Here is a 12,192-nt window from a genome sequence, read left to right as displayed (position 1 = left end):
CTGCCATGGTGAAAGATGCTGGTTGGCTATGGTCCTACGGCACAAGATGTCTTTTGTGATGGTTTCCTACTTTTGAATGTGCAATGCATTGTTGTGTTAATCATAAATGTTGATTTTGGTAGGCTTGATCAACTCGCCATTCTGGTATAAATTGTTTTGCATAGTGTATATGTGTTCATCTAGGAAGACCGTTCCCTAAATGTTCATCTATGTTTTTCATGCTCATTAGGTTGTACATGTTTGTGATCTTGACTCGCTGCTTTTCACGTTTAGTTTCATTTTAATTTATAAAATATTTTACATTTGATTGAAAAAAAAAATTACAAGGTGTGGCACAAACTGCGAAGTGGTCCACACGTAACCTCCCCACGCTACAAAGCCAAATAAAACTTTGGAAGCAAGGTTGTCAAGCAAAGACAACATTAATGGCAAAAAAAAAAAACTAATCTTTTTGGCCACTAATCTAACACCCTACATGGCAATGACTAACATCACCACCATAAAAAGCCAGATAAAGATGTGTTGTTTTACATGAAATAGGTCACATGCCTCCTCTTCCCATAGTTTATTCCAACAAAGCGATGCAATTCGAGTTGTCGCTATCAAGTTTTCTAGCATTGTCTAGCAGCCTTTAACCATTATTTTATACTTTTTAGCCCAACTTCGGCCACCTTGGAAGATTGATTTTGAACCCTAAATATCTTTGTAATTAATATTTTAATTTATGGTTGATTTGGGTGTATTGTGATAAATATTTTGAGATTGAATGGATTTTGATATTAATTATATATGTTTTGTATACACTTAGCAAAAATATGATTTTATAAAATTAAATATCAATTAAACACCGAAATATTTGTTTATGATTATAATAATTTAAAAAAATCAAAATAAATTATAAAAGTTAATTCAAAATAAACTAAGTGTTAAAAATAAAATTAAAACAATTAGAAGAAAGATTAAAAAATATGTTTGCACTGTTCATACAATCAGCGCATTAGGTGTTTACCCTTTAATTCATATGAATCCCTAAATTCTATTCTTTCAGTGCTGGTAGTGATAACTGCAATAACCATAAACATCCAGCTATACAATTCCTTTCCTTTTTTTTTCTTCTTCTTTTGTGGACCGTACACCATCCTTGGCCCAACCAAAGTTTGGAAAAAAAAATAAAATAAAAATTTGGAAATACTTGGAAATTAAAGAAAAATAAAAATAAAAATAAATCTGTAGGTATGAAAGGGGAATTAAACGTAAACTTCGTTAAACTGTCCATACACTAACCACCATAATTATATGGCATATACTGCATTTCCAAGATGATAAAGATAAAAAATAAAAAAATCAACCGGCAAATTATGCCAAACCGCAAGTTCTTTGCGAAAAGCCAAGCTTTCCATGAATCAATCAGCTTCTGCCATACTTTGACAAGCCGGCCAATTTGAAATGCCTTCAAATTTATTGTCCACTCTGAATTTTATTCACCCAAGTAGAGAGGGTAAAACAAAGAATTAGCCTCTAAATAAGGCAAAGGAATAGACTACAGGCAAGGATCTTAAACTCCTGGTTTATAAACTAAGTTAAATAGTCAAAATCTTCTTTGAGGGAGGGGACGTTTCTTAGTACTAGGTTCCTCCTACCTCTTGTCTTCATCAGAAATACTTCGCTGAATTTGTTCTCGCCTTTCTCTCCATTTCACTCCCCACACCTTGGCCTCTGCCACAGCACGGTCCCGATCTAAATCCTTGTCTAATATCATTTTTGTGTCACTTGGGGAGAAGTCAATCTCTGGCCATTTGGCACAGTCATTCTTTACCTTCTTTGATTCATTTTTACGAGAGAACAAGTAATCCATGGCTTGAGCCAATTCACTCGAGGAAGGGCGTGAGTTGGCATTTTCACCGAGACACATTGATGCCACTTCTAAAACCTTCTTTAAGACAGACATTGAGTACTTGCCTTCCAGCATTGGATCTGCTAATCTTGAAAAGTTGTGGTCTTTCATCAAGGGAAGCGCCTAAATTCAAAAGGAAATTTTGAATTAGAAAATCGCTATAATGAAAGATGATTAGAAAAATGTACCAATAATCCATTATGAGGAGACCAAAAAACATTCTCATACCATAACTAAAGACAATTAAGAAAAATAAGCAGGATGATGCAGACATCTAATGTTAATCAAGCATAGTGACTTGATTCAGTTAGTGTCTAATCCTCGCAAAGTTAACAAGCATACATGCTGGTTTTGGCAAACTGAAAGATATGTAGAATTATAGGATGTGAATTACCCAGTTAACAAGATATTCTTGATGACCGTTAACCTCGTCTAGTGCTCTATGTCCAGTGATGAGCTCTAACAAAACAATTCCATAACTGTAGATATCAGTCTTTATGGTCAACCTTCCAGATGATGCATATTCAGGAGCACAGTAACCATAGGTACCCATGACCCGGGTGGAGACATAGGACTTATCACCAACTGGGCCAAATTTAGCAAGTCCAAAATCAGAGAGTTTTGGATTAAAACCATCCTCTAATAATATGTTAGACGCTTTCAAGTCTCTGTATATGACGGGGGGATTTGCAGAATGCAGAGAATCCAATCCTCTGGCTGCACCCGCTGCTATCTTCATTCTTGTATTCCAGTCAAGAGGCTCCATATGCGGAGTCACATCTGCACATATAACATGTCATGACTTCATGCTAAATTATTAAAGACTCGGAAACGGCAGCAGATGTTCCGCAGCATCTCTAGTTATGCAGGGTATAACATGCTATCTTTACTGCACTATTTATGGGAAATATGAGTTGCACAACATTAAGTGTACAGAAAATATCTTTTCATGCTGTTTTTGCACAACATTAAGTGTACAGAAAATATCTTTTCATGCTGTTTCACTGGCTTTCGTATGCTTGTCTTTCTTATTTCTAGAAGGAAGAAGAGAAAACCAAAGCAAACCAGATATAATGGACAGTAAAATGAAGCAGAATCATCATCCTTTAGATTCACTGTACAAAGCTCACTGACAAACATGAAATGTTGTGACATGAATTGCAACTTGTCTACTCTTGTAACTTTCAAAATTATAAATTTCCCTTGGTTAAATAAAGAGATATCTTCATGTATTTAACCTTGTTGTAAGATAGACACTAACCAACGACAATTTCATTTTTTCAGATCAGGTAATTTAATCACTCAAATGAATTCTACTGTGAATTTTGTGTTTCAAATGAGAAATTTGTAGGTCCTTCCATGAAAGAAGTTCCATCATAAGCTGTCTTGAATTGTTTTCCTTTGCAAAGTCTAGGTACTCCAGGGTGCTTCAAATGACGTTATAGTAAAACCATATATTATGTTATAAGGAAGGAAGCAGAGAGATTGAAGATATACCAAAAAGGTGATCTTCCAAGGAACCCAAAGGCATGTATTCATAGACAAGAAGACGATGGTCTCCTTCGGCACAAAAACCAATCAAGTTGACAAGGTTAGGGTGATGCAGTAGGGAGAGCATGAGAACCTCCACCAGAAACTCCTTGTCGCCTTGGATACCTGATGGATCTAGCTGTTTAACAGCTACAACCTGCTACAACCGTATTAGGTGTGATCCAGGAAAAAAGAGACTAGTCAAAACAAATTCAAAAGAATTAACACGAGAAAAATATTGGGAGCAAATGAGAAAAGAAACTAAAATAGCCTCTGTTTGTACCAGAATGGGGGGAGAAAATCAAAAGTATATTGGGCAAATCGAATTTACCTGACCAGTGCTTTCTAATTTTCCTTTAAATACAGCACCAAATCCACCTCTTCCAATTAAAGATTCAGCCCTAAAATTGTTTGTTGCAAATGAAAGTTCTTCATAGGTGAATGTCGCAGAGAAATGAGCACTGGGTCCATCTTTTACAACAGCTGATTTAAATCTGGAATCAACACTCTTTTTCGATACTGTTCCCAATCTTTGTTCTGTGTCGATTTTAGTAAAAAAAGATCAAACTTTTGAAGGGAACATGTTAGAAAGAAGAAGTGCGCTGTGCGAAATTCCAGAGGAGCAAATTATGTGTTTAACCATCTCAACCTACAGCAGATTACCAATAAGCGGTGGCTCTTTGAAAGCTCACTACAGAAGCAATGTGAATCAAGTACATTCCAATCCTAATTTTACTTTCATTCCACTTTAAAAGATATTTCCAGTCTCCATAACAAATCGTGCATGTATCCTGTGTAATATTTTTGCCAAAATGGATTTCCTAGAAAAAGGCATGCACTAAGATTTGAGGAAAAATCCCACAACTGCAATTACTGATTAAAGTTGTAAAGCACCTGCCAAACTAACAGCTTTAGAGAAGGATGAGCTTCAGTGCTAAACCAAATCACTAAAGGGATTTTCATTTTAAGTTTATTGCATCTCTTGTAAATCACATCAAAAGATTTCATTGAAGATTTTCCGATGAATAAGAGAAAAGTTTCTGTAAGGTGCAAACAAATGTAAAAGAAGAAAAGAGACATATATGAAAGCAAAAACAATTTCCTGGTATATGCAGACTCTTCTGGTCATTGGAAGAGAAATGTATTACTAACACTTGTTACAATGGTTGCTGAACTAGCGTTGTTCATGTATATCAAACAATCTACTTAACATATGAAAAAGGCATGGTATTTCTCTATAAAAAATTTTGCCTCTAAAGATGAGACGGCAAGGCAGGTTTTCAACACCATGGAATAATCCGTGCTCCCTTTATCAGATTAACAAGTTCAGTTGATGTGCTAAAGTATAACCAACGGAAAATTTCACTTCTTATAGAAATTTCTGGTTAGCAGATAACATTGCCTTGAAAAATGACTAATATTTTTCAACTGTGAAATTGAAACTTGCAATTATGTGATCCATGTTATCATGCATTTGATGTAGAAATATGCAATTATGTGATCCATGTTATCATGCATTTGATGTAGAAATATGCAATTATGTGATCCATGTTATCATGCATTTGATGTAGAAATATGCAATTATGTGATCCATGTTATCATGCATTTGATGTAGAAATATGCAATTATGTGATCCATGTTATCATGCATTTGATTTAGAAATATTTAGCATTCTCTTGCCTTCAGATATAGCATTTACATAAATTTCAGACAATCTGGAAAGCACATAAATTCAAATTAGTACTCTAGATGAATCAAAATTCAAATTATCACAACAACTATAATTATATTTATCAGTAGACAATAAAGAGCACTAAGGAGCAAAACACGGTTGCAAGATGAAGTTGCTACTACATCCAATAACATAAATCACTTGCTGAAATTGGTAGACTAAGGCAAACTAAGATAACATGAAAGACATAACTCTTAAAACTATCAAATTCTCAGAGATCCACTCATCCCCAATCCGCATTGTGTTTGTGAAACAATTTCCATGCATAATCAAGATGGGGTTTGAAATTTGGTTATTCCCGTAACCATGATGCATGCCTATCAAATCAAGAACCGTAAAACTATGTAATCAAAAAAATTATAGACACGAAAAAAAAAAACAAAATGAAAGAAAAAGAAACACCATTTAGAGGTTACACCGTAGAATACATGGTTATCAGAGAAAACTCACCATAAGATGGCTGTTTCTTGATATGATCGCTTTTCACCTTCTTGCTTTTAGAAAAACCGAAACAAGGGCAAAAACCCATTTCCAGAAAAACAAAACCACAATGTGATTTTCTAATAATTAGTGAACTTGACAATGGCTTATATTCTAAAAAGAAATGCAGAAGATGAGAGTTGTTCCGTTGGGAAATAAAAGCCAAAAAGAAAAGAACGAAGAGGACTTTTTTGGGGGGTTCAGGTTCAGATTATTAATTCTACACGCTTTCCTAGAAAAATACATAAATAAAAAAAATAAAGGAAATAAAAAACAGCAACCCCCTAAAGTACAACCGTACACGGTTGTTGTTTTCAATAGAATCTAGGTGCTGTCGTTAACTTCGCTGTGACGTCAGAGAATTGGAATTGATCATTTCGTAACATTAATAAATTATATGAAATAATTTTGACAGGTTTCGTGGATAATTTGGAAGTGAATGAATATCATAACATTCAATTCTGCCATGATTGAAAATTCCATACACTGTTTTTTTTTTCCTATGTCACTGTTAATTTGATGTCTTGAAAATAAACCAACATCACCATTGGGTTGCTGAACTTCAACATGCTTAATCACGCAGGCATATATGAATTTTTTCCTCTAAAAAATAGGTTTGTTTTTTAAAATATAAAAGAAAAGTGATAGATATAGTTTTTTTATTTTTATTTATACATAATAATTTAATTGATTAGATTTTAAAATAATTATAAATTTTTCTAATTATTGATATGCTTGTTTTCATGATGTACCAAAACTTATAATATTTATGTAACAAGTTATTTAATTTGTGGATAATGATTAATTAAGATGTTCAATAAAACAATTTTGTTCTTCTTATTTTCGGAAGCACCAAATTAATGATAAAAATCTAAGTGCTTGCAAAAACAATTCAAATTGAGAGATTTAAAAATTCTTTGATTATAAAGTTAATAACTTTACAAGAAAGATAATAAATAACTTAAAAAAATATTAAATTCTAAGAATAGATTGTGTTTGTTATTATATTGTAGGATGATTAATACTCTAACATATATGCAAGCTATTAATAATAAAAAATGGTTTTAAACCCCTGGATGATTTAAGAAGTATCTATATCCATTGAACCTTGTTATTTTTAGACAAATAAATGACCGGCAAATCCCTTACTTTTAGTAACATTAATAAGGGATACATGTCCCTTACATATCATAAATAATATGGTAAGTGTGGTAGGTCCCTTAACAAACCTTTTATATATGCAAGGAGATCGTTATCTTTGACACGAATAATTTATATAATTGTTCTAGAGATAGGATTCATTAGATACTCAAAACCTATGATGTAACCAAATAAAAAAAAAGTATGAAGGTTTATTAACATGACCAAAAGATTGATGTCTTCTTCCAAGTACAGGAGTTTTGAAGTAATAAATAACCCTACAAGACCAGAATCAAACCACCAGGAAATTAACTATATAAACTATAAACAAGAACAACAACAGTAATAATAATAATAATAATAATAATAAGTGAAAGAGAACTTTGAGATTATAAGATTAATGTAAGGATTAAAAATGATAAAAACAAATGTCAAGATTAGAGGATCCACTGATGGTATTTCAAACAAGTATAATATAAATTTTTTTATTACTCAACTGGAAGCCACATGCAAAGGAGGTTCCAGTCGGATTATAAATGGTTAGCATAATCAAATTAGTTATCTTATTCGAATAATGCTAATACTTGTAAATGTTGATAGGGATTTATGATTATAACTTATGTTAACAACAAATCAAGTTCTTTTCATAGCACAAGTGTCGGTTATACCATACGGTTAGGTTATGAAAGTGCTAAGTATTTGTTTTACTAAATATTATACAATATAAATCTAGATTAACCATTTAACAAGTAAAGTATTAAGAGTGAACAAGATAACAAATACAAAATATGTTAGTATCAAACATCAAAATCCATGTTGAGTTTACACTATACTTATTCTTACACCATTAGTGTAACATTTTTACCTTGACATAATAAACTTAACTAATCGTAATGAAAGAAGAGAAACATAAATAAACAAGAAAATAACATAAATAAGATAAAAGTTAACTAAGTAAAGGAAATGAAATGAAAAGCATAAATAAGAGAATAATGAAAGCAAAACTTAAACATTACAAAAATATAAAGAGAATAAGCAAGAACATGATCTTAATCTAAAAACCAAGAAGCCTAAATGCATGGAAAATGCCTCCTTTTATAGACTAAAATTTAAAACTATTGATTTGATGACTAATTGTTGAGTAGGTGGCCAACTCTTAACTTAGTGACAATCCTTATATTCTTATCTGAATAAAACATTATTGTTAACGCCAGAATTCGAACAAACTTGTATCATGAAAGTTCTAAGAAATTGTTTCAGCTTTCCAAAAAAAATTGACGTCATTTGGATTTTTAGAACTTAAAATATGGGCTAAGCAATGAATAGTATTTAGGTTATAGGACATATTTCATCTTCTCTTTTAATGCTAAGATTTGAACTTCCAAATGGTAGAATTGAGTTTTGGATAATCATGATTTTTTAGGCCTATATCTTAACTTTCGATTCATATAAAGCATATCCAAATCCAAGTTCTACAGCTCTAGATATGACCCAATGACTGAACAGTGTTCCAGTTTGGGCTACACTAGCATCTCTTTTCTAAGCTTAACCCTATCTTTGTCTTCTCAATTTCAGTAGTTTAACTCATCAATCAATCTTTTAATTTATGTGATAAGCTTGCATTTAAGATGAACATTTACTATGAATTGAAGGCATCTTATATTATTAGACATATTATTATAAAACGTGCTTTAGTTAAAGAGTTATTGATACTTCAAGTACAAAATGATGATATAAAACCTTACTAGTCCCTAATGATCAAAACATTAAAATAGAAAAATAATTTGTAAGTTCCACAAAATAAGGCATTCATCATTCAACTTCTATTAATCTATTCAGATAAACAAACTCTTATTAAATTTATATATCTGCTCAGTACCTCTTTACCAAGATATTAATAAACCTTTCTTTTGAGCTTAATATATCAATACATAGTTATGAGGATTTACTTGGATGAAAACATAATTTTGTTCTAATTAACACAACTAAATGTTTGATGTCTTCTCTCAAGTGCAGGAGTGTCGAAGTAATAGATAACCTAGCAAGACCGGGGTTGAATCACAAGAAGGTTAATTGTATAAATTATAAACAATAATAGTAATGGTAATGGTAATAATAATAATAGTAATACTAGTAATAGTAATAGTACTAGTAGTAGTAGTAGTAGTAGTAGTAGTAATAATAAATAAGAAATTGATGAGAACTTTGAGATAGAAGATCAATGTGAGGATTAAATAATAATAACAATAAATATCAAGGTTAGAGGATCCACTAATGGTATTTCAAATAAGTATAGTATAAACTCTTATTACTTAACTAGAAACCACACACTAAAGAGGTTCTAATTGGATTATAAATTATTAACATGATTATATTAGTTATCGAATAATTCGAATACTTGTCAATGTTGTTAGGTATTCATGAATATAACTTATGTTAATAACAAATCAAGTTTTTTTCATAGCACAAGTGTCAGTTATCCTATACTGTTTAGGCTATGAAAGTGCCAAGTATTTGTTATACTAAGAGTTGTTCAATATAAATCTAGATTAACCATTTAACAAGTATTAAAAGTGAACAAGATAACAAATACAAAACATGTCAATATCAAACATTAAGGTCCATGTTGAGTTTACACTATACATATTCTTATACCATTAGGGTAACCTTTTCACCCTGACATAATAAACTTAGCTAATCATAATGAAAGAGAGAAACATAAATAAACAAGATAAGAACATAAATAACATAAAAGTTAATTAAGTAAAGGAAAGGAAATGAAAGATGTAAATTAAGCATTACAAAAATAAAAAGATAGAAAACAAGAGCATGATCTTGATCTAGAAACCAATATGCCTAAATGCATGATAAATACCTCCTTTCATAAGCCAAAATTAGGAACTATTAATTTGATCACTAATTAATGAGTGGGTGGCCACATCTTGACTTGGTGACAATCTTTATATTCTTGTCTAAATAAAACGTCATTGACAATGTCAAAATTTGAACCAGACTTCCATCAAAGTTCTAGAAAATTATCTCAACTTTCCAGAAAAAAAATTGAGGTCATTTAGACTCCCAGAACTTGAGAGATGGGCTAAACATTAAACATTGTCTAGGCTGCAGGATAGATTCGGACTTCTATGTTGTTGGTAAGCTTTGGATGACCAAACAATATAATTGAGTCTTGATTTCCATATGAAAGTTTTAAGCCTATGTCTAAGCTTTTCATCCATATAAAGTAGACCTAAATCTCAGATCCACAGCTCTAGATATGACCCAATTACCGAACAATGTTCCAATTTGGACTGGACCAGTATCTTTTTTCTAAGTTTGGCCCTCTCTTTATCATTTCAATTTCAATACTTCAACTCATCAATCAATCCTTTCATTTATGTGAGAGGCCTGTATTTATAATGAACATTTACCATAAATTAAAGATACCTTATGGTATCAAATTTGTTATTATAAAACATATTGTAGTTAAGGAGTTATTGATACTTCAAGTACAAAATGATGATATAAAACCTTGATAAATGATTAGTACTTAAAAGTGCATTTTTATTAAGGTTTTATATCATCATTTTGCACTTGAAGTATCAATAACTCCTTAACTAAAGTATGTTTTATAATAACATGTCTAATAATATAAGATACCTTTAATTAATGGTAAATGTTCATTTTAAATGTAGGCCTATCACATAAATAAAAGAATTGATTGATGAATATAAGAACTGAAATTGAAAGGAAAAGGAGATGGCCACACTTAGAAAAGAGATACTGCTGTAGTCCAAACCAGAACACTATTCTGTAATTAGGTCATATCTGAAGCTGTAAATCTCGGATTTATGTCTACTTTATATGGCTGGAAAGGTAAGACATAGGCCTACAACTTTTATATAGAGCCCAAGACTTTAAAAGGCCATTTTCAAGCCCAAATTATAGCAACAATAAAGAAGTCTGAATCTGTCCTACAGCCCATGCACTGTTCAGTGTTTAGCCCATATTTGGAGTTCTAGAAGTCCAAATGACCTCCATTATTTTTCCTGGAAAGCTGAGATAATTTCCTACAACTTTCATGTTCAAGTGGTTTCAATTCTGATGTTATCAATGATGTTTTGGGTAGACAAGAGAAGATAAGGATTGTCACCAAGTCAAGAGTTGGCCACCCACTCATCAATTAGTAATCAAATCAATAGTTCCTAATTTTAGCCTATAAAAGGAGGCATTTGCCATGCATTTAGGCATCTTGGTTTCCAGATCAAGATCATGCTCTTGCTTTCTCTCTTTGTATTTTTAGTAATGTTTATGCTTTGCTTTTATTAATATCAAGTTTATGCCTTTCATTTCCTTTCATTTACTTAAGTAACTTTTATCTTATTTATATTCTTATTTTGTTTATTTATTTTTCTTTCTTTCATTATGTTTAGCTAAGTTTATTATGTCAAGGTGAAAAAGTTACACTAATGGTGTAAGAATAAATATAGTGTAAACTTAATATGGACTTTAATGTTTGATACTAACATGTTTTGTATTTGTTATCTTGTTCACTCTTTAATACTTTGCTTGTTAAATGACTAATCTAGATTTATGTTGTATAACACTTGGTATAACAAATACTTGGCACTATCATAGTTACCATAAAGTGACATTTTTCCCAATTTAGCGCAAGATTCTTCTCTTCACACCTGGTCAAAACCTTTTCTAAGTTAGTCAAACATCAAATGAATTGCCAAAAACAGAAAAATCATCCATGAAAATCTCATGAAAATGTTCAACCATATCACTAAATATACTAAGCATGCATATTTGAAATGTGGCTGGTGCATTACATAATCCAAAATGCATCCTTCGATATGCAAAAGTACCAAATAGACATGTGAAAGTAGTCTTCTCTTGATCTTCCAATGCAATTTCAATTTGGTTGTAACTCGAATAGCCATCTAGAAAACAATAAAATTCATAACCTGCAACTCTTTCTAGGATTTGATCCATGAAAGGTAAAGGAAAATGATCTTGTTCTCATTTGTTATCACAGTGACTCCAGACTTCTTGGGTATAACTTGGGTAGGACTTACCCATTTGCTGTCAGAAATAGGATAAATGATCTCATTATCTAGACGCTTAATAACTTCATTTTTCACTACTTCTTTCATATTAGGATTGAGTCTTCATTGCATTTCCCTAGAGGGTTTAGCATTTTCCTCCAAATAAATTTTATGTGTACAAATCAAAGGACTAATTCCTTTTATGTCAGCTATGGTCCATCCTAATGGATTTTTGTGCATTTTCAGAGTTTGTATTAACTTACCTTCTTGATGTGCATTAAGTTTAGAAGAGATTATTACCGGAAAAGTTTTATTTTCTCCCAAAAATGAGTATTTGAGATTAAATGGCAATGGCTTCAAATCAGGTT

The 12,192-nt window shown here is 31.6% G+C and overlaps 1 protein-coding gene across 2 annotated transcripts; it reads right to left on the bottom strand.

The window, feature by feature from the left end:
- Nucleotides 1-1,413: 1,413 nt before the first annotated feature.
- Nucleotides 1,414-5,776, bottom strand: LOC105119656 (serine/threonine-protein kinase CDL1-like). Of its 2 annotated transcripts, none has more exons than XM_011017819.1 (5): nucleotides 5,607-5,776; nucleotides 3,756-3,961; nucleotides 3,392-3,584; nucleotides 2,289-2,674; nucleotides 1,414-2,017 (listed from the first exon to the last, which is right to left on the bottom strand). In XM_011017819.1, the coding sequence occupies exons 1-5, from the start codon at nucleotides 5,683-5,685 to the stop codon at nucleotides 1,637-1,639; spliced, it is 1,245 nt and encodes a 414-aa protein (XP_011016121.1). In that variant the 5' UTR covers nucleotides 5,686-5,776; the 3' UTR covers nucleotides 1,414-1,636. The 2 variants fall into 2 exon arrangements, with proteins under 2 accessions (XP_011016121.1, XP_011016122.1); XM_011017820.1 differs by having other exon boundaries at nucleotides 3,392-3,581.
- Between the last annotated feature and the right edge of the window lie 6,416 nt (nucleotides 5,777-12,192).

This window comes from Populus euphratica, unplaced genomic scaffold (genome assembly GCF_000495115.2).
Source record: "Populus euphratica unplaced genomic scaffold, PopEup_1.0 scaffold3318.1, whole genome shotgun sequence".
In the NCBI taxonomy this organism is placed as follows: Eukaryota; Viridiplantae; Streptophyta; class Magnoliopsida; order Malpighiales; family Salicaceae; genus Populus; species Populus euphratica.
This window is presented reverse-complemented; position numbering and strand designations above follow the sequence as displayed.

Bases quoted from the DNA above. Each gene is read 5' to 3' on its own strand.
- LOC105119656 (XM_011017819.1), bottom strand. From the start codon at position 5,685: ATGGGTTTTTGCCCTTGTTTCGGTTTTTCTAAAAGCAAGAAGGTGAAA. The intron at 3,585-3,755 runs GTAAATTCGATT...ATACGGTTGTAG, and splicing joins AATTAGAAAGCACTGGTCAG to CAGGTTGTAGCTGTTAAACA. The intron at 2,018-2,288 runs GTAATTCACATC...TTTTGAATTTAG, and splicing joins AAGAATATCTTGTTAACTGG to GCGCTTCCCTTGATGAAAGA.